The sequence below is a fragment of the Eptesicus fuscus genome, chromosome 15 (assembly GCF_027574615.1).
Source record: "Eptesicus fuscus isolate TK198812 chromosome 15, DD_ASM_mEF_20220401, whole genome shotgun sequence".
NCBI lineage: Eukaryota > Metazoa > Chordata > Mammalia > Chiroptera > Vespertilionidae > Eptesicus > Eptesicus fuscus.
Genome location: NC_072487.1, coordinates 49045291 through 49067277, shown reverse-complemented (window position 1 = coordinate 49067277; position 21987 = coordinate 49045291). Strand labels below are relative to the sequence as shown.

Genomic DNA, 21987 nt, shown 5'->3' with positions numbered 1-21987 from the left:
GGCTGGCTTAGTTCGTTCAAGCATTCTCTGAAACGCCAAGGTTGCGGCTTTAATTCCTGGTCAGGACACGTACAACAACCAACCAATGAATGCATACATAAGTGGAACAACAAATGGATGTTGTTCCCTCCTTCCTATCTCTCTCTCTAAAATCAATCAATAAATAAAATTATATAAGAATTAAAGCAGCAAAGATATAATGTGGGAAAATAGGTAACTAAAAGTTTGGGGCTAGAACTTTCCATTGGTAACCTCCAGTGTTAGAAATAGAGTTAAGTTACTTTCCATTACTTTTAGTACTATAATAATATCCTTTAGTTTGTAATAAAATATAATTATAACCAGTCCAATAGTAAATTCCTTAGAACTGAAGACAACAGTCAAGTAGTTAAATAGATTCAAATGCCAACAGTAAAAATTTTTTAAAAGAGTAAACAAGTGTTGGTGAAAATGAAAAGAAATTAGAACCATCATACACTGCTAGTAGGAATGTAAAATGGTACCGCCACCTTGGAACAGTCTGGCAGTTCCTCAAGTGTTGTCATATGACCCAGTAATTCTATTCCTAGGTAAATACCCAAGAGAAATGAAAACATACCCACACTGAAACTTGCACACAAATGTTCACATCATTATTATTTATAATAATGGAAAACCCAAATGTCCATACAATGGAACATTATTTAATAAAAATACATGCCACAACATATATCAACTTGAAATTATTATGCTAAATGAAAGCCAGTAACATAAAACTATCTAGTATGTGAATCCACTTATATGAAATATAAATCTATACATTTATAGAATAGGCAAAGCTATAGTCACAGACAGTAGACTGGTTGCCCAGGCTTCGGGAGATATGGGGAGTGACTGCTAATGAGTATGGAGTTTCTTTTTGGAGTGATACAAATGTTCTAAAATAGACTGTGATGTTGGTTGTACAACTCTGTGAATATACTATAAAGCTCTGAATTGTATATTTAAATGGGTGGATTATATGATATGTGAATTATATTTCAATAAAGCTGGGTTTTTTAAATTGTTTTGAAAGGGAGAAAGGGAAATCTATCAATAAAGAAAGTCTCAACCTAAACAATGGACACAGACGACAAGGGGGTGAGGGCATGAGTGGAGGGGTGGGGGGACAATGGGGGGATAAGGACACATATGTAATACCTTAATCAATAAAGAAAAAAAAATACATGCCCTAACCAGTGTGGCTCAATGGACAGAGCATCAGCCTGCGGACTGAAGGGTCCCAGGTTCGATTCCAGTCAAGGGCATGTACCTTGGTTGCGGGCACATCCCCAGTAGGAGGTGTGCAGGAGGCAGCTGATGGATGTTTCTCTCTCATCGATGTTTCTAACTCTCTATCCCTCTCCCTTCCTCTCTGTAAAAAATCAATAAAATATATTAAAAATAAATAAATAAAATACGTTTAAAAAAAAAAGAGGAAGTCTCTAGAGGCATATCAACTAAATGCAATTGTGAACCTCATTTTGGATCCTGATTCAAACTAAAACTATATCTATGAGACAACTGTAGATCAAACACTGATGGGGTATCCTATCTATATAATAAAAGGCTAATATGCAAATAGACCGAACGGCGGAACAACCAAACAACTGGTCACTATGATGTGCGCTGATCACCAGGGGGCATGCATGGAACATGGCGGGCATCGTGGAGGTGGGGGGGGGGGGGGCCCAGACCAAGGCGGGGCACTGGTTGCTGCCATCAGGGCAAGCCTCTGGTGGTTGCTGAAAATTCTTTGCTCCCGCACACCCAGTCCTGCCCGACGCTTGCACCTGCAGCTGGTGCCAGCCCCGCTTGCATTCACTGCTGCTGGCACCAGAGCCACCACTCGCACCCACTGCCGGCGCCCGGCACCAGCCCTGATCACTTGGTGCCGTCAGTGGGTGTGAGCAGCGGATGCCAGCCCCAATCGCCCCTCAGGGCTTCTCCACCTCCCCGTCCTGAGGGGAGATCAGGGCCAGCAGCCGCCCGTGCCGGCGATGGCCCTGCTTGCACCCGCTGCCAGCCCTGATTACCCCTGAGGGCGTCTCCACCTCCCCCTGCTTTTGAGGGGCGATTGGGACAGCAGCCACTGACACTCACACTGCTGCTGGCACTGGCCCCAATTGCTCGGCAGGGGGTGCCGGCAGACAGGGACCAGGGGCCGTGATGGGGAGGGGCCGGGCAGGGGCACAGAGGATGGGCCAACGGTAGCCTCCCAGCCCACAGTTCCTTTCAAGGTGCACGAATTCGTGCACTGGGCCCTTAGTTAGATAATATGAAAGAGTTAGTGTTTATTTAGCAAGTGTAAGACTAAAGTCCTTATCTTTTAGGGACTTCAGCATTTAGGGATGAAAGGATATGTTATCTGAGACTTACTTTAACCCTTTGCACTCGCTTGCTTTTTTCTCGATTCCTTTATTCTACTCGGGATTTAATTTTTTAAATACCCCAGATTTTACAAAGCGTGGCAGTAGAATAAAAAGCTGGAGTTTCTTTTCATACAAACTTATTTATTTGGATTTTTTTATATTTCAAATTATTGATACATTCAATAACCGTCACACTCGACATCCGAGTGCAAAAGGTTAAAACAATCTAGCTCAGCCAGCATGGCTCAGTGGTTGAGCATCAACCTATGAATCATTAGGTCAGGGTTCAATTCTCGTCAGGACACAAGCCCAGGTTGGCGGGCTCAATCCCCAGTGTGGGGCATGCAGGAGGCAGCCGATCAATGATTCTCTCTCATCATTGATGCTTTTCTCTCTCCCCGTTCAGCTCTGAAATCAATAAAATATATTTTAAAAATAAATACTGTTTACTAACACAAATCTCTGAAACAGGAATTAACATGCTGCAAAGAAAGTATTAAGGCCCAAATCCTTTGTTCAAGAATAATCCTTATTGGCGTTCTCCCTCTCAAGAGCAAACCCTCACCTTTCCTATATACCCCTCCTATTCCCCACTTAGGAGAGAGAAGGCATATTACCTTTTCCTCTCTCTCCTAAGCTACAAACCTTCTTTTGCCTCTGTAACTTGTTTCCTGAGCCCATTTCTTCTACCTCTGTGACTTCTAAACAAACTTTCTCTTATTAAAAAAATATTATAAGAATCCTTATCATCACATTTAAGCATAAAAAATTATCAGCCTTAACTGGTTTGGCTCAGTGTATAGAGCGTCGGCCTGCGGACTGAAGGGTCCCAGGTTCGATTCCAGTCAAGGGCATGTACCTTGGTTGCAGGCACATCCGCAGTAGGGGGTGTGCAGGAGGCAGATGATTGATGTTTCTAACTCTCTATCCCTCTCCCTTCCTCTCTGTAAAAAATCAATAAAATATACATTTTTAAAAATTATCAGAAGTCTTGGCCAGGTCACTTAGTTGGTTGGAACATCCTCAGGATGCACCAAGCTTTTGGGTTCAATCCTGTTTTTGGTCAGGGAACATATAAGAAGAAATCTACGAATGATGCATGGATCGATCTCTCTCTCTCTCTCTCTCTCTCTCTCTCTCTCTCTCTCTCTCTCTCTCTCCCCCTTTAAAATCAATAAGAAAGCCCTAATCTGTTTGGCTCAGTGGATGGAGCGTCAGCCTGCAGACTCAAGGGTCCCGGGTTCGATTCCGGTCAAGGGCATGTACCTTGGTTGCGGGCACATCCCCAGTGGGGAGTGTGCAGGAGGCAGCTGATGGATGTTTCTCTCTCATCGATGTTTCTAACTCTCTATCCCTCTCCCTTCTCTCTGTAAAAAATCAATAAAATATATATTTTTTAAAATCAATAAGAAAAATGAGCCCTAGCTGGTTTGGCTTGGTGGATAAAGCATCGGCCTGTAGACTGAAGGGTCCCAGGTTCGATTCCAGTCAAGGGTACATGCCCAGGTTGAAGGCTCAATCCCAGTAGGGGGCATGCAGGAGGCAGCCCATCAGTGATATTTCACTCTCATCGATGTGTCTATCTCTCCCTCTCCATTCCTCCCTCTCTAAAATCAATAATAATTGATTTCAGTGCAGTGTTCTCTCACAATTAGGTCACAAGTGCCACCAGACTGATGGCAACTGTATGACTTCGTGGCTTCTAAGATACAACCCAATTTCAGAGAAATTAAAAACTAGACAAATATGCATCTTATAATCAAGTTAATACTGTAAAAGCATCATCTATAAAATACTGAGGTGCTATATTTGCCCTGGGGGGAGGGGAACAACACTAAAATTACATTTAGTGCCAAAAAAAATCATTGGACATTAACTATGTTTCAATTTACAATGTTGCCTTAGACCATTTCAACTTCCAGAAAAGGTAAAAGCCCTAAGTGGTATTCTCAAAGTAACTGAAGAAAAATTTTAAAAGAAATTTTAACTTACTCATCATATAATTGTTTTTAAAATAGCATTACTTTTATAATTTTACAATTGTTTTTAGTTACCTATCAAATCCCCTAAAAAAGGGATTCTTAACTTATCAGTTAAGCTTCTGAAAATGCATAGAAACTAGTTTACATGTGCCTGTTTTTTCCAGAGAAACTTCAATTTCACAAAAGGATCCATATACCAGAAAGACTAAAAATCACTTCCTTAAAAGAACTGTTTCAACTACATATTAAGAATTACAGAGTCAGCACGGCTGGTGTGGCTCAGTGGTGAGTATCGAAATATGAATCAGGAGGTCAGGGTTCAATTCTCAGTCAGGGCACACGCCCAGGTTGCGGGCTCGATCCCCAGTGTGGGGTGTGCAGGAGGCAGCCAATCTGATGTTTCTATCTCTCTCCCTCTCCCTTCCTCTTTGAAATAAAAATATATTTTTAAAAAATAATTAGAGTCATAAAATTAGAGTCATATAATCTGAAGCACATCACCACGCCAAATATTAACTTTGCAGTTTTGGGGTGTGTTTTTTTGGGGGGAGGAGTGCAGAAAACATTCTCTAGAACAAATGAAAATTATGCAACTCTTTATTTTAAAAAATTACTGAAGAGTTTCTTTAAAATAAATCATTGTTAAATATGATAAAGAAGCTCCTATTGCCCTAGCCAGTTTTGCTCAGTGGATAGAGCATCGGCCTGCAGACTGAAGAGTCCAGGGTTCAATTCTGGTCAAGGGCACATGCCCGGGTTGCGGGCTTCATCCCCAGTAGGGGGCGTGCAAGAGGCAGCCAATCAATGATCTCTCTCATCATTGATGTTTCTCTCTCCCTCTCCCTTCCTCTCTGAAATCAATAAAAAAATAAAATAGCTACTATTAAGGAAAACTTTCAGGATATAACAAATACTTTCTAAGTTATCAGTTTGTAGAGTGTTGTAAAAATGGAACACACCTATATTTTATACCCTCAAACAGATTACTGAAAGAAATCAAAACTACAAAAAGTTCACTGCTGTACTTTATTTTTTAAAAGATATATTTTTTGCCTAACCGGCGTGGCTCAGTGGTTAAGTGTTGACCTATGAACCAGGAGGTCATGGTTCAATTTCCAGTCAGGGCACACACCAAGGATGTGAGCTCGATCCCCAGTGTGGGGTGTGCAAGAGGCCTCTGAAATAAGTATGTATGTGTATATATATATATACATATATATATACACACATATATATATATACATATACACACACACATATACACACACATACATACTTTATATATATATATGTACTTTATGTATATATATATATATATATATATATATATATTTTTTTTTTATTGATTTCAGAGCGGAAGGAAGAGGAAGAGAAAGATAGAAACATCAATGATGACAGAGAATTATTGATCGGCTGCCTCCTGCATGCCCCACATGGGATCGAGCTCGCAACCCTGGCATGTGCCCTGACCTCTTCCTGGTTGACGCTCAACCACTGAGCCATGCTGGGCAATATACTTTATACTTTATGTTTCATTTAAATCTTTATGTTACACACATTATGAAGAGGCACTCTCACTTTATGATCTCTAGACTCAGTGTTATCATGCTTTTGGATAATTAATGCAGGAGCTCCAAGGAGATTCTAGACCAAAGCAGCCACACTAAGTTAAGATCACTACCAGACTTTTTTTGAAAAGTTAGTATTGCCCGGTTTGGTTCAGTGGATAAGAGCACTGGCCTGCAGACTGAAGGGTCCCAGGTTCGATTCCAGTCAAGGGCACGTACCTAGGTTGCAGACTGGATCCCAGCCCTGGTCGGGCATATTCGGGAAGCAACCAACAGATATGTCTCTCTCATACGCATCAATGTTTCTCTGTCTCTCCCCCTTCATTCCACTCTCTCTAAAAATCAATGGAAAAATATCCTCAAGTGAGAATTACCACCGGGCAGGTGTGGCTCAATGGTTGAGCACTGACCTATGAATCAGGAAGTCACGGTTCCATTCCTGGTCTGGGCACATGCCCGGGTTGCAGGCTCAATCCCCAGTTAGGAGCTTGCAGGAGGCAGCCGATCAATGATTCTCTCTCACTGATGTTTCTCTCTCTCCCCCTCTCTGAAATCAATTTAAAAAAAGAAGCTGAAAAAAGACACAAGAAACTACCTCTGCCTATACGCCCCCCCAAAGCTAAGAATCACACTGATTCAAGATATTTCAAAAAAAATAAAAAAGCAGGATGAATAAAAAAATTGTGAAATACAGGTCTCACAAGTCTCTAGCACAACAGATGCCCTAGTTAAAACAGACTGGAGCCAACTATTTCATGGTGAAAAAGATCAATTAGAAGCCTACTAATATGAAAAAGTTAAAGGAGTTACATTATGAAAAAAACTTAGAGTGACTGACAGGGACCGGGTAGGTCCCAATATGCCAAGGTCACAAGGATTGAACCCCCATCAGGTCACATACAAGAATCATAAATCAGTAAAACAACAAATTGGTTTCTTTCTTTTTCTCTTTCTCTCCCCTCTCCTCTCTCTCTCTAAAATAAATAAAATTTAAAAATTTTAAAAAGAATCATTGACAATCCCACTGTCTTCAAGAACTATTATGCAAAATAGAGAAAAGTGTTTAACTTGAAAATAAATTATACTAAATGTTGAAGGACTATTAATTTGATATGGGAGAATAGTGGTAGAAAAAGTTATGTGCCAACCTTTTCTTTTTCAAATATATTTTTATTGATTTCAGAGAAAAAGGGAGAGGGAGAGAGAGATAAAAACATCAATGATGAGAATCACTGATCAGCTGCCTCCTGTACCCCCCACACTGGGGATCGAGCCCGCAACACCACATGTGCCCTGACAAGAATGGAACCATGACCTCCTGGTTCATAGGTCGACTCTCAACCATTGAGCCACACCAGCCAGACTGTGCCAACTTTTAACTGCAGCTGTAATGGAACACACTAAAAGCCTTGTTTTAAGACAAAAGCAATGAAATAAAAAACAATGGTTTAAAACTTATCACTAGTGTTAACTGCTCATCACCATAAATATGCCTGTTTCCAGTGAAGGATTTTGGGATAAAAGGCCATACAATAAGGAAAAAAGTGGAAGAAAATGAAATTGAACAAAATTCTCACACAAGACTAAAACATAAAATCTCTTTAAGAATTTTCACACATTTTTATGTCACAATTAAAGGTAAAAACACAGAAAGATAAAGAAATCTAACACAACAAAACTGGAGATTAAACCATTCTTTTTAAATAAGACTAAAATTAAAACCATTTAATTTAAATCAGTGTATGCTACAGGAAATCCTCTTTATATACTATCTAATCCAAACTGAGAAAGCTCTCTACACTCCTTTCACAGTTACTTAAGCAAAAATATTACAATTTGAAAACATTTAATTTTTTTAATAAATTCCATTGGAGTGAGATTATTCTAACTAGTGCACATTTACCTTGACTATCAATGATACTTTTTGGGAAACAATTCTTTTTTGGAAATAAACTTTACTCCACTGAATTTGGCCAGTAAAATTTGTTAAATAATGCTCTGCTAGAAGTTATATAAATTCCATTTTATGCAACTAATTTTTCCAGTATCTATAAGTGAAGTGTATACTTGACAAGAGAATATTCCTCAATTAATAACTTGTATATTTAGTGATTTTAAATGTTTGCATCTGAAAAAGTATAGTGTGGTAAACACAAAAGATAAGGTAAACAGTTGGTAAGGGTACTGCTTGCTTTTACAGAGTATTCTAAAAGTGTGCTTTTATTGGGTATTCGGTAACTATCACAGGCATGAATATTAAACATTCCCCTATTGATTATCCACATTTTTCTACAAAGTTGACCCAATTTCAAGCCTGAATCTGAGTCTTCCACTTCATAAGGGTAAAAAACAAAAGTAATTGGGTAGTCCTAAAAATACACATTAACTACATGACTTAAGATACTCATTTAAAACTTCTGCCAAGATAGCACCTCCCTGCAAAACAAACGATTGACTCACTGCTCTATTTTACTTAACTTTGGAAATTAAAAAAACTAAGCACTCATTCCTAAACACTCATTTCCCTCGATCTCTGTACCCACCATTTAAAATGTTCAACCTTCAATTTATGATCCGTCCCTTCAAAAATAGTAAGAAATTAAACAAAATAGAAAAACCACCTCAGTTATTTCCAAGTTATCTACCACGAAATTAAAAAAAAACAACAACAACCAAACAGCGGATTCAAGAATGTCCTCAAGTCACAGAAAACAATGGAAACAATGTGTACGGGTCACTATCGACTCCAATGAAACCGTCTCACCTGAGATGACACTGTTAACCCGTGAGACCACCCATTTGCTAGAGTTAGCCACCTGAGCAAAAGGTTTCAATTTCGCCTCCCCGAAGTGGGAAACTCGCAATCTCCCTACATTAAGTTCCGCCCTCCGCGAGTGTGTCTACATGTAGGAACAAAACAACAACAACAAAAAAGCCTGTAAAAGTTGGGGGCAGGGTGAGGACAAAGGGCATTTTGAAACAACCACAGGAGTAAACAGAGAATGAGGAGGACAAAAGGGGGCTACATTCAAGTTCCCGCAAGGGGATCAAGGCGAGAGGAAAAGAGCAGCGACCCTTGTTTACCACCCCCGGGCTCCCCTCCTTCACTGCCGCCCACCGGAATGCCAAGTTGGAACTACACTCCGCAGAAGCCCATCAACAATCCTCAAAAGGTCAGGGCACCAGGCTGCCCCGGGAATGACAGGCTGGTACCCCTCCCCCACTCCCACCCCCCAAAAAAAGAGAAAGGTCCAATCCACTCAGGGCAGGTCACGCTGCCCTCTGGGGCAGTTCCAGCCGGCGCGAGGATGGTTCTGATGGGAGGACGAGAGGGGCAAGACAAACCACCTTCCCCCCCCCGCCCCCCTTTACCCCCTCAGCTGAAGAAACAAACCAAAACAAAGGCAGCCCTCCTCCTCCCCGGGTCGTCACCGTCCGAGCCCGAGAGGCTCTCCCATTTCCCGGTGCAAGCCTGGCCTCCCGCCCCCACCCCCAGGACAAAGAAAAGGCACTGGGTGAGCAAGGCCTTCCTGCCTCCGCCGGTGGGGGGAGGGGGCTGCCGAGGTGAGGGGCCCCCTCCGCTCGGCCGCACGCTCCCTCTTGGCCCCGAAAACCAGCCGAGAGCGGCGGGGAGTGGAGGGCTCCGCGGGGGAAGCCCAGGCTGGGGAAGGGCTGGGAGTACCTTGAAGTAGCCTCCTTCGTAGAGGGTGTTGGGGGGTCCGAAGATGGCAACCTCCCAGTTGTAGAGGTCGGACTCATCCACCAGGGTGATCCGGAAGCCCTCCACCGGTTCCTCCTGCAGGGATTTCAGCTCCAGCATCAGGGCCTTCTGCGAGCTGGTCATCTGCTGCTGGGCCATCGCGGCGGCGGCGGCGGCGGCGGCGCCGGGCCGGGGCCCCAGTCCTCACGCACCGGCCGGGCCGGACCAGGCCCCTCCCCTCGGCTCGCCCTCGGGCCGGGCCGCACCGGGCCCCGGTCTTCACACACCCGGCGGGCCGGACCAGGCCCAAGACGGCCCGTGGGCCGGCCCGGGTGCTCCTCACACACGACGCGGGCCGGGCCGGGCCCTTCTCCTCACCCTGGGGCCAGGTGCGGGGAGAGGGTGAAGGAGTTAGGGGAATTCACTCCCGGTCCCGGTCCTCCCCCCCCCCCGAGGGGGCCTCAACTTGGGGGGGAGAGGAGAAAAGGTGGAAGCGGAGAAAGGCGGCGGAGGGCCGGCGATGGTGAGGAGAGGGGGCCAGGCCGGCCCGGGAACGCCGCGCTCGCTCGCCCTCTCGTTCTTCTCTGGGGCCGCCGGGGCCGCCGGGCCGGAGGGCGCGCGGGGCCGAAGGGCGGGGGGAGCGCGGCGCGCGGGGGTCTCGCGGCGGCGGCGGCGGCGGCGGCGGGGGGGGGGGGGGGGCGGCGGCGGAGGCGGAGGAGGAGGAGGAGAGAGAGCGCCTCGCGCCGCGGGAGCGACGGAGCCGAGAAGAAGGAGGGAGGGAGAGAGGGAGGAGGGGCGCGCGCCGGGAGGGGGGAGGCTCTCGGCGAGTGGCGACCGGACGCGCGTGCGCGCGCCCCTCCCTCCTCCGCCCTCCGGGTCGCCGTCCTCCTCCTCCTCCCACTTCCCCGCCTCCTCTCGGCCGCCCGGCGTGGTGGCGGCGCTTTGTGACGCCCGCGCCTGTCCCCCGCCCTTAAAGAGCAAGCGGCTGTGGGGCCGAGGGTGGCCTCCGGGGGTGCGCTTGGCTCCAAAATGAGGGTGGTGCGGCTCGACACCCTGGTTCCCAAGGCGCGCCGAGGAAGGAACCTCCGGTCCTGGAGCCCCGGGCGCCCTCCCCCTGTGTGTATCCTTAGCCTTCCTCGCAGGAGACCTGGTTCTCTGCAGGCTCATCCCTCACCCCAGTGTGTACTTGGGGGGCAGTGTGCCAAACAATTGTGGGGTTGAGTGGGGACAGTTTCTATCGAGAAGTGGGGAAGGCAGATGGGCCAGCTCCTACTTCCCTAAACTACAAAGAGGAAGCTGTGGGCAATAGAGGACTAAGGAAATTGAACCTGGGTCCCTACTCCTCTGCGTGATTTGGGGCAAGTGTTCTGGGTGTTCCTCAGTTTACCCATTTGTAACATGAAGTACTGTGGGTGAACTTGGACACCCTACAGATCCTTTCAGCTTGAAGGTTCGACCTGGAACCGAGAGACTTTTAAATAATCATGACTGAAGTGAGATCTAGAGAGTCTTCAATCCCTGTGATTTTTTAAAATCTTTATTGTTGAAAGTAATTCCCCATGATTTAGATAGAATACTCTTTTCTCTCAAGAAGGCATGTGCTCTGATAACACTTCCTGAAAAGCCAGGATACTGTGAGAGTGCCAAACACTTAGAATTTGGGGATCAGAAAGGTCCTTGGCTCCAACACTGGCTCCACCATTTACATTATATTACCTCTTCCTTTTTCATCAGCTTCTGTAAAAGAGGCTTAATTATACCTAACATAAGAATTGTAAAGATTAAATGAGATCATGTATATACAAAGTTTAGTGCAATGACTGGTGCATGGTAAATGATCCATAAACAGGAACTTTAAAGAAAGAAAAAATAATGTAAAGGCATAGCTAGCTGTATTCTGGATACAACCCCCTCCATTATTTAATAGGCTTCTTTTTACAACAGTTTTAGATTATAGAAAAGTTGAGAAGATAGTATTGAGAGTTCCCATATTTTTCCATGGGCACCCAATTTCCCCTATAATTAACAGCTTACTTTAGTATTATACATGTATTACAATTAATCAATATTGATGTTATTAACTAAAGTCTTTTCTCATATTTTCTTAGTTTTTATCTAATGTCCTTTTTCTGCTTCAAGATCTCATCCTGGACACCACACTATATTTAGTTTTCATGTTTTGTTAGATTCCTCTTGACTGTGACAGTTTCTAAGACTTTACTTGTTTTTTTATGATTTTGACAGTTTTGACGCATACTAGTCAAGTATGTCATAGAATGTCCCTCAGTTAGGATATATGATGTTTTTCTCATGATTAAACTGGGGTTATGTGGCTTTGGGATAGGGGGGGAAGGGGAGATCACAGAGGTAAAATGATATTTTCATTGCCTCATATCAAGGGCACATAATATCAACATGATTTATCAGTGTTGATATTGTACTCTTTGTTTTATTTTATTTTTTAATATATTTTATTGATTTTTTACAGAGGAAGGGAGAGGGATAGAGAGTTAAAAACATCAATGAGAGAGAAACATAGATCGGCTGTCTCCTCACACTCCCTTCTGGGGATGTGCCCACAACCAAGGTACATGCCCGTAACCAGAATCGAACCTGGGACCCTTTAGTCCGAAGCTCTATCTACTGAGCCAAACCGGTTATGGCGATATTGGACTCTGTAGAAGAAAGTCACTGTGCACAATCCACAGTAAAGGAGCCTCTTTATTATTTTTATTTTTTTCTCAGAGATGTCTCAGTATTTTAAAGAATCATTCCCTAGCTCCTAACTTTACTCTGTAGGCCTGGAGGCCAAACTCCACTGGAATTGGAGCTCACTTCAGAGGAGGGGGTGTTGGAGTCAATGCAGCCACTCCTCCCAAATTGATGGTGCATGACTGGTTCTGGCCTCCTCTCCTCCACCACTCAATTCAGGGACAAGAAGATTGCTGACCTGGAAACGTGGGAGATGATGTTGACACCTTTAATAACAAGACTATGAGTAGACACATAGGCAGAAAGTTCATCTTCAAAGCATTGCACCCACATAAACTCATCATAGCCCCACCCTGACCCAGAAGATAGTAGATCCTTAGTAATTCGCTGGAAAACACACCTGGCATCCAGACCAGAAGCTACTCAGATTAACGCACAAACTCATGCTAAATATCGTAGTAGCCATGGCTGTAAGCTGGATGACTAATAAACATACACCTGTCTGAGAGGCCCACAGCCCAGTGTGTTAATGAGTTGTGTACTTGAGGTTCTCTATTCTCAGGTCAGGAACTAAAATTCCACAGAACTTGCCTCATGTCTTTAATCCTAGCTGGTAAGACATTGTTTATTAGTAGGTTGAAACTGTGTTATTCATCCCTGGATCCTCAGCAACCAGCACACTATCTGACACAAAGCAGACCCTAGGTAATTGTTCTCATGGGCTCAGAACCAAGGGTAGGAAGACAATCATTAATTGACTACAACAACAGCCTAACCCGTTTGGCTCGGTGGATAGAGCATCGGCCTGCGGACTGAAGGGTCCCAGGTTCAGGTCAAAGGCATGTACCTTGGTTGTGGGCACATCTCCAGTAGCTGGTGTGCAGGAGGCAGCTGATCAATGTTTCTCTCTCACTGTTTCTAACTCTCTATCTCTCTCCCTTCCTCTCTATAAAAAAATCAATAAAATAAATTTTTTTAAAAATTGACTACAACAACAGATCACAAATTGAACCCCAGCCTCAACTTCTATGTGTAAAAGGATCTCTCAGACACATAGTAGGTGCTCAAGGTTATATAAATTCTATAAGGACGACAGGTCTTGCTCATAACCATATACAATCTCCTACAATGTTTGGCAAATAATAGGTATTCAAAAAGATTTGTCAAAAGAATGAATGGCTGCCCCAGCTGGTGTGGTTCAGTGGTTAAGCCTTGACCTATGAACCAGGAGGTCACTATTTGATTCCCGGTCAGGGCACATGCCCTGGAGTTGCAGGCTCGACCCCCAGAAGGGCGTGTGCAGGAGGCAGCCAATCAATGATTCTCTCTCATCCTTGATGTTTCTATCCCTCTCCCTTCCTCTCTGAAATAAAATATATATATATTTAAAATATATATATACTAGGTGTACCGGTTAATAATGCAGATTTTTTTCAATAGATGGGGTTACACTAAGGCAGTGATGGGCAACCTTTTGAGCTTGGTGTGTCAAACTTCGCAAAAAAAACTGAGCATAACTCGGATAGTGTGTCACTTTGAGGAAAAAACTATAAGACTCTAGTCGCAAATGTTTCATCCTCAGGAGCAGCAAATGTTTCATCCTCGGCATGCGGCCGCATGTCATCAGAAATGGATACGCGTGCTGACACGCGTGTCATAGGTTCGCCATCACTGCACTAAGGTGACCAGACGTCCCGCTTTTGGCGGGACAGTCCCAATTTTTAACAATTTGTCCCGCGTCCCGTGGCGTTTTTAAAAAGTCCCGATTTTTGGAAAGAATGCACGACAAGCTAGGCAACATCGGGAGAATGGGAAGGGAATATATGGTTTTCGGCGGCCATGTGGCTATTTAGCCAGGATATGAGTTTTATATTATTTTTGTTAATTTTATAATGTTAAACTTTAATAATAACAAATAATTGTTGAGAACTGATTATCGAGAACTGCTTATCAAAGTTCGCATTTTGATCAGTTGTTAGAATTCGATCACCATTGTTTGGACTTAATGAACAATGGCATTTTTTGGGATTGGCAACGACGAAAACATTTTGTAACTGTCTCTCAGACGATACACATCGTACTGCGTGCTAGTAAGCTAGTTAAACAAGTGATGTCATTACAAATCAGCTATTCAGATAATTTAGGTAAGTAATTATTTATTTCATAAATACATAAATTTTCTTGAATTTAGCAGACAGTACTCGTATTATTTATATTTTATAGTGGCGGCAAAAAGTCTAGCACCGGCCTTGAAAGTGACACTTACGACTTACGTTATGGCAAATTCAGAGGAAAAATAATACAAGTTAGTATTGTTATTATTTAGAAAGAAATATAGAATTAAAATAATTTTTAAAATATAGTTACTTTCGCCAAAACCGGTTTGGCTCAGTGGATAGAGCGTCGGCCTGCGGACTGAAGGGTCCCAGGTTCGATTCCGGTCAAGGGCATGTACATTGGTTGCGGGCACATCCCCGGTGGGGGGTGTGCAGGAGGCAGCTGGTCGATGTTTCTCTCTCATCGATGTTTCTAGCTCTCTATCCCTCTCCCTTCCTCTCTGTAAAAAATCAATAAAATATATTTAAAAAAAAAAAAAAAAAAAAAAAAAAAAAATATAGTTACTTTATAACAATCAAATTAATTTAATTTTTAAACTAACAATAAAATACGTTCATGTAATTATGTACCTACTTACTGTGTTTTTAAGCAATATGTATATAATAACTTATAATTTTAAATTATTTTTTTTAGATTTTTAACATAATGAGTAAGAAAAGAGGATGCAAATTCAACGATGATCTAAGAAGTGAATTTTCTTTTATTAAAAAAACCAAAAGCGATTACAATATAGACCAAATTTTTAATCAAGAACCTCCCCCCCCCCCCCGGCCGAAACCGGTTTGGCTCAGTGGATAGAGCGTCGGCCTGCGGACTCAAGGGTCCCAGGTTCGATTCCAGTCAAGAGCATGTACCTTGGTTGCGGGCACATCCCCAGTAGGGGGTGTACAAGAGGCAGCTGATCGATGTTTCTCTCTCATCAATGTTTCTAACTCTCTATCCCTCTCTCTTCCTCTCTGTAAAATATCAATAATAATAAAAAAAGACACCCCCACCCCCCCCCCGTCAATGGTGTCCCACTTTACCACTGTTAAAATCTGGTCACCTTAGGTTACACGTATGTTGATGTATATGCGATTTGATATGTATGCTATTTTGTTGTATTGACAACAAGCTTCACAACTTCATATGTCACCCAGTGACTGAGCCGCCACCAAGGACTCAGCAACCTCCCCCTTGAGCCCCCCTCGCTTCCCGATGCTCCGTCCCCGCTGCCCGCCTTCTCCCACCGCAGCCTTCCACAGGCCGTTTCCACTGAGGAAAAGGAATCGTATTGTATGTCTGCTATCCAGAACCTCCACTCTTCTGACCCCTTTGCTGATGCAAGTAAGGGTCATGATCTTCTTCCCGCTGGCACTGAGGATTATATCCATATAAGAATTCAACAGAGAAACGGCAGGAAGACCCTTACTACCGTCCAAGGGATCGCTGATGATTACGATAAAAAGAAACTAGTGAAGGCCTTTAAGAAGAAATTTGCCGGCAATAGAAGTGTAATTGAGCATCCAGAATATGGAGAAGTAATTCAGCTGCAGGGTGACCAGCGAAAGAACATATGCCAGTTCCTCGTCGAGACCGGACTGGCTAAGGGCGACCAGCTGAAGGTGCATGGGTTTTAAGTGCTTGTGGCTCACAGAAGCCTAAGTGAGGATTTCTTTTGCAATGAGTAGAATTTCCCTTCTGTCCCTTGTCACGAGTTTAAAAACCTCACAGCTTGTATAATGTAACCATTTGGGGTCTGCTTTTAACTTGGACTACTCCTTCATGCAATAAACTGAAAAGAGCCATGCTGTCTAGTCTTGAAGTTCCTCATTTAAACAGAGGTCAAGCAGTGGGCGCCTGGCAGTGTCCAGCCTGAAACAGAGCAATACTGTGATGTTTCAGCCAAGCCCATGTCTGGCCAAAGCTCCTCACCAGAGTTCGCTTCCCTCAGAGAATGTCACCGCCCGAACAGCCTTCAGTGAAGCTGAGAGGAGATGGGTAAGGCAGCAGCGGCATGTGTACCACTAGAGGGAGCCTTCCGAGGCCAAAGATCTCCCCCTGACCAGGTGGATGTAGCTTAGAGCAGCCTGCCACCTTCCCTCCAGGGAGGTGTAAGGACTTCTGGCTTGCCACCAAGGTCTTTTTGACCAGACGTATCCTAGCTAATTGTTGTCCAAACACCATAATCTGAGGCCAATCTTCTATCAGAGTTAAACTTCTGACAAGGGAACAAATTTCAAACCGAAGTGTCTGTCAGTCATGTAGCTAGCTATAGAGCTTGCAACTTACTAGCAACCGCTGCCCAATGCCATGTGAAGTAAGAAAAATGATTTTTTTGGTCCCCCCCCTCCTTCAGTTTTAATGTTAAGTTATGTATTTAAATCCTTATTTAAATAAAACTTGTTTTCAGGGAAAAAAAACTTCATGTCAAATTTTCTGAAGGTGTTAACATCATAGATATTTTTACGCTAAAAAATGTCGAGTTTCGTGCCAAAAAAGCATTTGCGGGAAGTTTTAATTCATTATTTTGAAGAAAAGTGCTGCTGAAAGTTATCGTATACCTCGGGAAGCTTATGGTGAACATGCTCCATCTCAAGGTACTTGTGAACACTAGTTTAAACGCTTTAAAAGTGATGATTTCTATGTGAAAGACAAAGAACATCCAGGTCAACTGAAAAAAGTTTGAAGACCAACAATTACAAGCATTATTGGATGAAGATACGTGTCAAACTCAAAAACAACTTGCAGAAAGATTAAACATTGCTCAGCAAACAATTTCTGATAATTTACAAGCAATGGGAAAGATTTTAAAGGAAGGAAAATGGGTGCCACATCAACTGAACGAAAGACAAATGGAAAACAGCAAAGTCATCAGTAAAAGGTTGCTTCAACGGCATGAAAGATTTTTTTTGCATCGAATTGTGACTGGCGATGAAAAGTGGATTTATTTTGAGAATCCCAAATGCACAAAATCATGGGTTGATCCAGGTCAACCATCAACATTGACTGCAAGGCCAAATCGCTTCGGAAAGAAGACAATGCTCTGCATTTGGTGGGATCAGGAAGGTGTGTATTATGAGCTTCTAAAACTAGGTGAAACCGTTAATTCTGATCGCTACCAACAACAAATAATCAATTTGAACCACACTTTGATCGTAAAACCACCAGAATGGGCCAGAAGACACGGCAAAGTAATTTTGCTTCATGATGACGCATCATCACACACTTCAAAACCAGTTAAAGACACATTAAAAGATCTTGCCTGGGAAGTATTAACCCACCTGCCATATTCACCAGACCTTGCTCCTTCAGATTACATTCTGATTAATGGCACACACACTTTCTGAGCAGCACTTCAAAACATATGAAGAAGTGGAAAATTGGGTCTCTGAATTGTCTACCTCAAAACAAGAAAAGTTCTATTGGCATGGTATCCACAAATTACCCAAAAGATGGAGGAAATGTGTAGCTAGCGATGGACATTACATTGAATAAAGCACTTTTGATGTTTCTCTTGAAATTATCATGTTTTCTTTGATTACAAAATCCACATTATTAACCGGTACCAATTAAAAATGCGGATACCGGTTAAAAATGTGGATTTTGTAATCAAAGAAAACACAAGAATTTCAAGAGAAACATAAAATAATATATATATATATTTTTTAAATGAATGAATGAATGAATGAATGGCAATCCTGACCAGTGTGGCTCAGTTGGTTGGAGGGTTCTCCAGTGCACCAAAGGATCACAGGTTCAAAGGTTTGATTCCTGGTCAGGGCACATACCCAGGTTGGGGGTTTGGGGCATACATGGGCGGCAACCAATTGATGTTTCTCTCTCACATCGATGTTTCTCTTTCCCTCCCTCTCTCTCTAAAATTAATTTTTTTAAAAAAAGAATGAATGGCAGAAACAGCTTACTAGTGCTTTCTCATATCCTGTCTAATAATAGAGTAACATGTAAATTACCATCACTCCGCTACGCCCACGATTGGGCGGCGGAAGGCTGGGGGCGGGACTCGGGGTGGCCTATCCGGCCATTGAGAGGCACGGATCCGCTGCCACTGAGGGGGGCTACCCTGCTGTTGAGAGGCACAGGGGGCGGGACTCCCGCCCCCTGTGCCTCTCAACGGCCAGATCCGCAGCCGCTGAGGGGGCCTGCCTCGGACACCCAGCTGCGCCTCTCAACGGCAGGGTAGCCAGGTGTCCACGGCAGCCCCCCTCAGCGGCCGTTGAGAGGCCCCCCTCAGCGGCCGCGGACCATCAAAAGTGGGGGAGCTGGGTGCCTGTCTGCTCCGGCACCAGCGGACAGGCACCCAGCTCCACCGCGAAAAGCGAAAGTGTGTAGGGGACCCTACACGTGCATGATTCAATCATGCACTGGGCCTCTAGTTGTTTCATAATGGCAAATAGAGATTGAGTTGACTGATTTGGTGCCCTCTAGTGGTGAAAAAAAACACAGGATATTTACCCTCCTGTGGCATCACCTGGTACAACCAGGGCTCTACTGAAGAATCAATTACCTTTCTTGCACAAAGAAAAGACATTGAAATCAATCTTGGTAAGATAAATAAAAGGGAGGGGTACTTGCTTTAAAAAAGTTAATTCTGACCTCAGAAGGCCAAGGCTGTTTTCATTCTGCATATCTTAATGCATGTAAGTCTTTGGTAGTGCTCATAAGGAACAATTTTCCTTTAATACATAATAGCTAACATTTGCTGTGCATCAGTATGTGACAGGCAAACAGTATCCTATTTAATTCTCACAAAAAAATCCATGACATGGTCATTACTAGAATATCTAACTGTGTATAATAAGGCTTAGAGAGGTTAGGAAAGTCAGCCAATGGCCCTGGCAGCTGTGGCTCAGTTGGTTGCAGCATCATCTTGTGCACCAAAAATTGATGGGTTTGGTTCCCATCAGGGCATAAGCCTGGGTTGCCCATTGTATGTGGGAAGCAACCAATTGATGTTTCTCTCTTCCTCCCTCCCTCTCTAAGATAAATAATAAAAATATATTTTTTAAAAAGTCACCCAATGAATAAATAGCAGAACCTGGAGTTGAACCTTGGCCATCCCACTTTAGTGTGACTGCTTCTAACCACTATGCCATAATGTTCCTAATCTAACATGCCCACAGCAACTGTACATATTATTACCCCTACCCCAAAGCTATATTGCAATTATTTGTTTACATCTTTCTCCCAGCCTCTGAATTACTCTTAGGAAAGAGCCATTCATTCACTCAACAAATATGTATTGAATGTATGCTCTGTGACAGGTCCTGTGCTAAATTCCAAGGATACAGTAGTGAATGAGACAGAAATTATTGCATCCTGCCCTCATGGAGCTTACATTCTAGCAAATTAGATAGAAACAGAAAAAATCAGGTAATAAGTAAACAATATTATTGCAAATTTTGGTTAATACTAATAAAGGTGATTAAGGAAATCAAGACTAAAAATGCAACTTTATTTTATTTTTTAAATCCTCACTCGGAAAGATGTTTTATTGATTTTAGAGAGAGAGGAGGGAGAGAGAAGCATTGATGTGAGAGAGAAACATTGATTGGAGTCTCACATACACACCCCGACGGGGGATCAAACCAACATCCTAGGAATGTGTCCCAACTGGGAATCTAACATGAAACCTTTTGTTGTATGGGATGATGCTCCAATCAATTGAGCCACCCAGCCAGGGTAGGGGTTGATGCAATTTTAAATGGAGGCAGGGCAGAGACAGAAGAAATCTCTGTGACGTTACATTTAAATGAGTAGAGGGACAAGCCTGCAAATGTGAGGGCAAGAGTAGTATTCTAGTTTCTGGCTTGTGATCATCATGTCTTATTTATCTTTTACACTAAGCACAGGATTTGACATTTCTTTTTTTTTAAGTATATTTTATTGATTTTTTACAGAGAGGAAGAGAGAGGGATAGAGAGAAACATCGATGAGAGAGAAACATCGATCAGCTGCCTCCTGCACACCCCCTACTGGGGATGTGCCTGCAACCAAGGTACATGCCCTTGACCGGAATCAAACCTGGGACCCTTGAGTCCGCAGGCCTACGACGCTCTATCCACTGAACCAAACCGATTTCGGCAGGATTTGACATTTCTTAAGTGTCATCCAATGTGGGATGAGTGATCAACTAATTTCTTATCTCTCTGATCTTCCTCAGACTTGAGCAGTGGTGCTTCATCCTCTCAATTCGAAACTGAAATCACGCTTCAAGACTTAGCACAAGCCCCATCTCCTCCAGGAAACCTTCCTTAACAATCAAAGCATTCTTCAGCCGTAAAGAAGGAAATCTTGCCATATGTGACAACATGGATGAACATTAGTAAGGGCATTAGGCAAGTGAAGTAAGTCAGAGAAAAAAAATACTGTATGATCTCACTTATGTGTGGTATCTCAAAACACCAAGCTCATGGAAGCACAGGGTAGACTGGTGATTGCCAGGGGCTGTGGAATGGGGGAAATGAGATGATGTTAGTTAAAAGGCACACATTTCCAGTTATAAGAGGAATGAATTCTGGGGCTCTAATGTACAGCATGATGACAGTAGTTAACAATACTGTATTGTATTCTTGAAAGTTTCTAACAGAGTAAATCTTAAATGTTCTCACTACTACTACCACCACCATCACAATAAATGGTTGTTATGTGAGGTGAAGGATGTGTTAAATGTGTTAATTAACCTTACTGTGGTAATTATTTTGCGGTATGTAACAAATCATCACATTGTACATCTTAAACTTAAGCAATGCTATCTATCAATTATAGCTCAATAAAGCTGGGGGGAAAAACAACCAACATATTCTGAGCAAAGAAGACAGCAAGTTCAAAGGTACAGGACAAGAGGGCACGACAGAGTGGGGAAACTCCAAGTAGTTCAATATGGCTAGGCATAAATTTGATGGAGACAATGGTAAGAGACAGAACTAGAAGATTGACATTCATTCATTCATTCATTTGACATTTACTGAGTATTTACAGTGTGCTAGATACTGGGCTTATAGATCTGGTCCTTGTTTTCATGGACTCAAAGAGCAAAGAGGTAGATAATTGATAAACAATCAAAAATTGTTTTTAGCCCGCCCAGCGTGGCTCAGTGGTTGAGCGTAGGTCTACGAACCAGAAGGTCTTGGTTCAATCCCCAGTCAGGACACATGCTGGGGTTGCAGGCTCAATCCCCAGTATGGGGCATGAAGGAGGCAGCTGATCAATGATTCTCTCTCATCATTGGTGTTTCTAGCTCTCTCTCCCTTCCTTTCTGAAATCAATAAAAATATATTTAAAATAAACAAATGAAACTGTCCTATATTCTTCAAAGACGTTGTCATAATAGACCAAAAAAGGGTGAGATCAGAAAATGTTCCGTTTTGAGAGAAAAGAAATACGACTAAATTAATGCATGATCTTGCATCAGGAAATAAACTGTTAGTATATAAAAGATATTGAGATAATTGGCAGAATTTGAGCATGAAATTTGTATCATAGTATTGAATCAAGGTTAAACTTTATCACTGGAC

The 21987-nt window shown here is 43.0% G+C and overlaps 2 protein-coding genes and 1 long non-coding RNA gene across 4 annotated transcripts in view; 2 read left to right on the top strand and 1 right to left on the bottom strand.

Annotated features, from left to right (window-relative positions):
• UBE2R2 (ubiquitin conjugating enzyme E2 R2) overlaps positions 1-10326 on the bottom strand; it is an 80261-nt gene extending 69935 nt beyond the window's left edge. Inside the window, exon 1 of one of the 2 annotated variants that reach the window (XM_054726950.1) lies at positions 9623-10326. In XM_054726950.1, the coding sequence (XP_054582925.1) occupies positions 9623-9799 (177 nt within the window). In that variant the 5' untranslated portion in view covers positions 9800-10326. The remainder of the gene's footprint in view (positions 1-9622) is intronic. The other variant, XM_054726949.1, reaches the window with a different exon arrangement.
• LOC129151599 (uncharacterized) lies at positions 8915-21690 on the top strand. The gene is made up of 3 exons (XR_008558241.1): positions 8915-9113; positions 9321-9455; positions 20634-21690. It is a non-coding gene; the product is annotated as an uncharacterized LOC129151599 (long non-coding RNA).
• Positions 15733-16257, top strand: LOC103286475 (eukaryotic translation initiation factor 1-like). The gene has a single exon (XM_054726951.1). The coding sequence runs from the start codon at positions 15748-15750 to the stop codon at positions 16087-16089; it is 342 nt and encodes a 113-aa protein (XP_054582926.1). The 5' UTR covers positions 15733-15747; the 3' UTR covers positions 16090-16257.
• Positions 21691-21987: the final 297 nt, after the last annotated feature.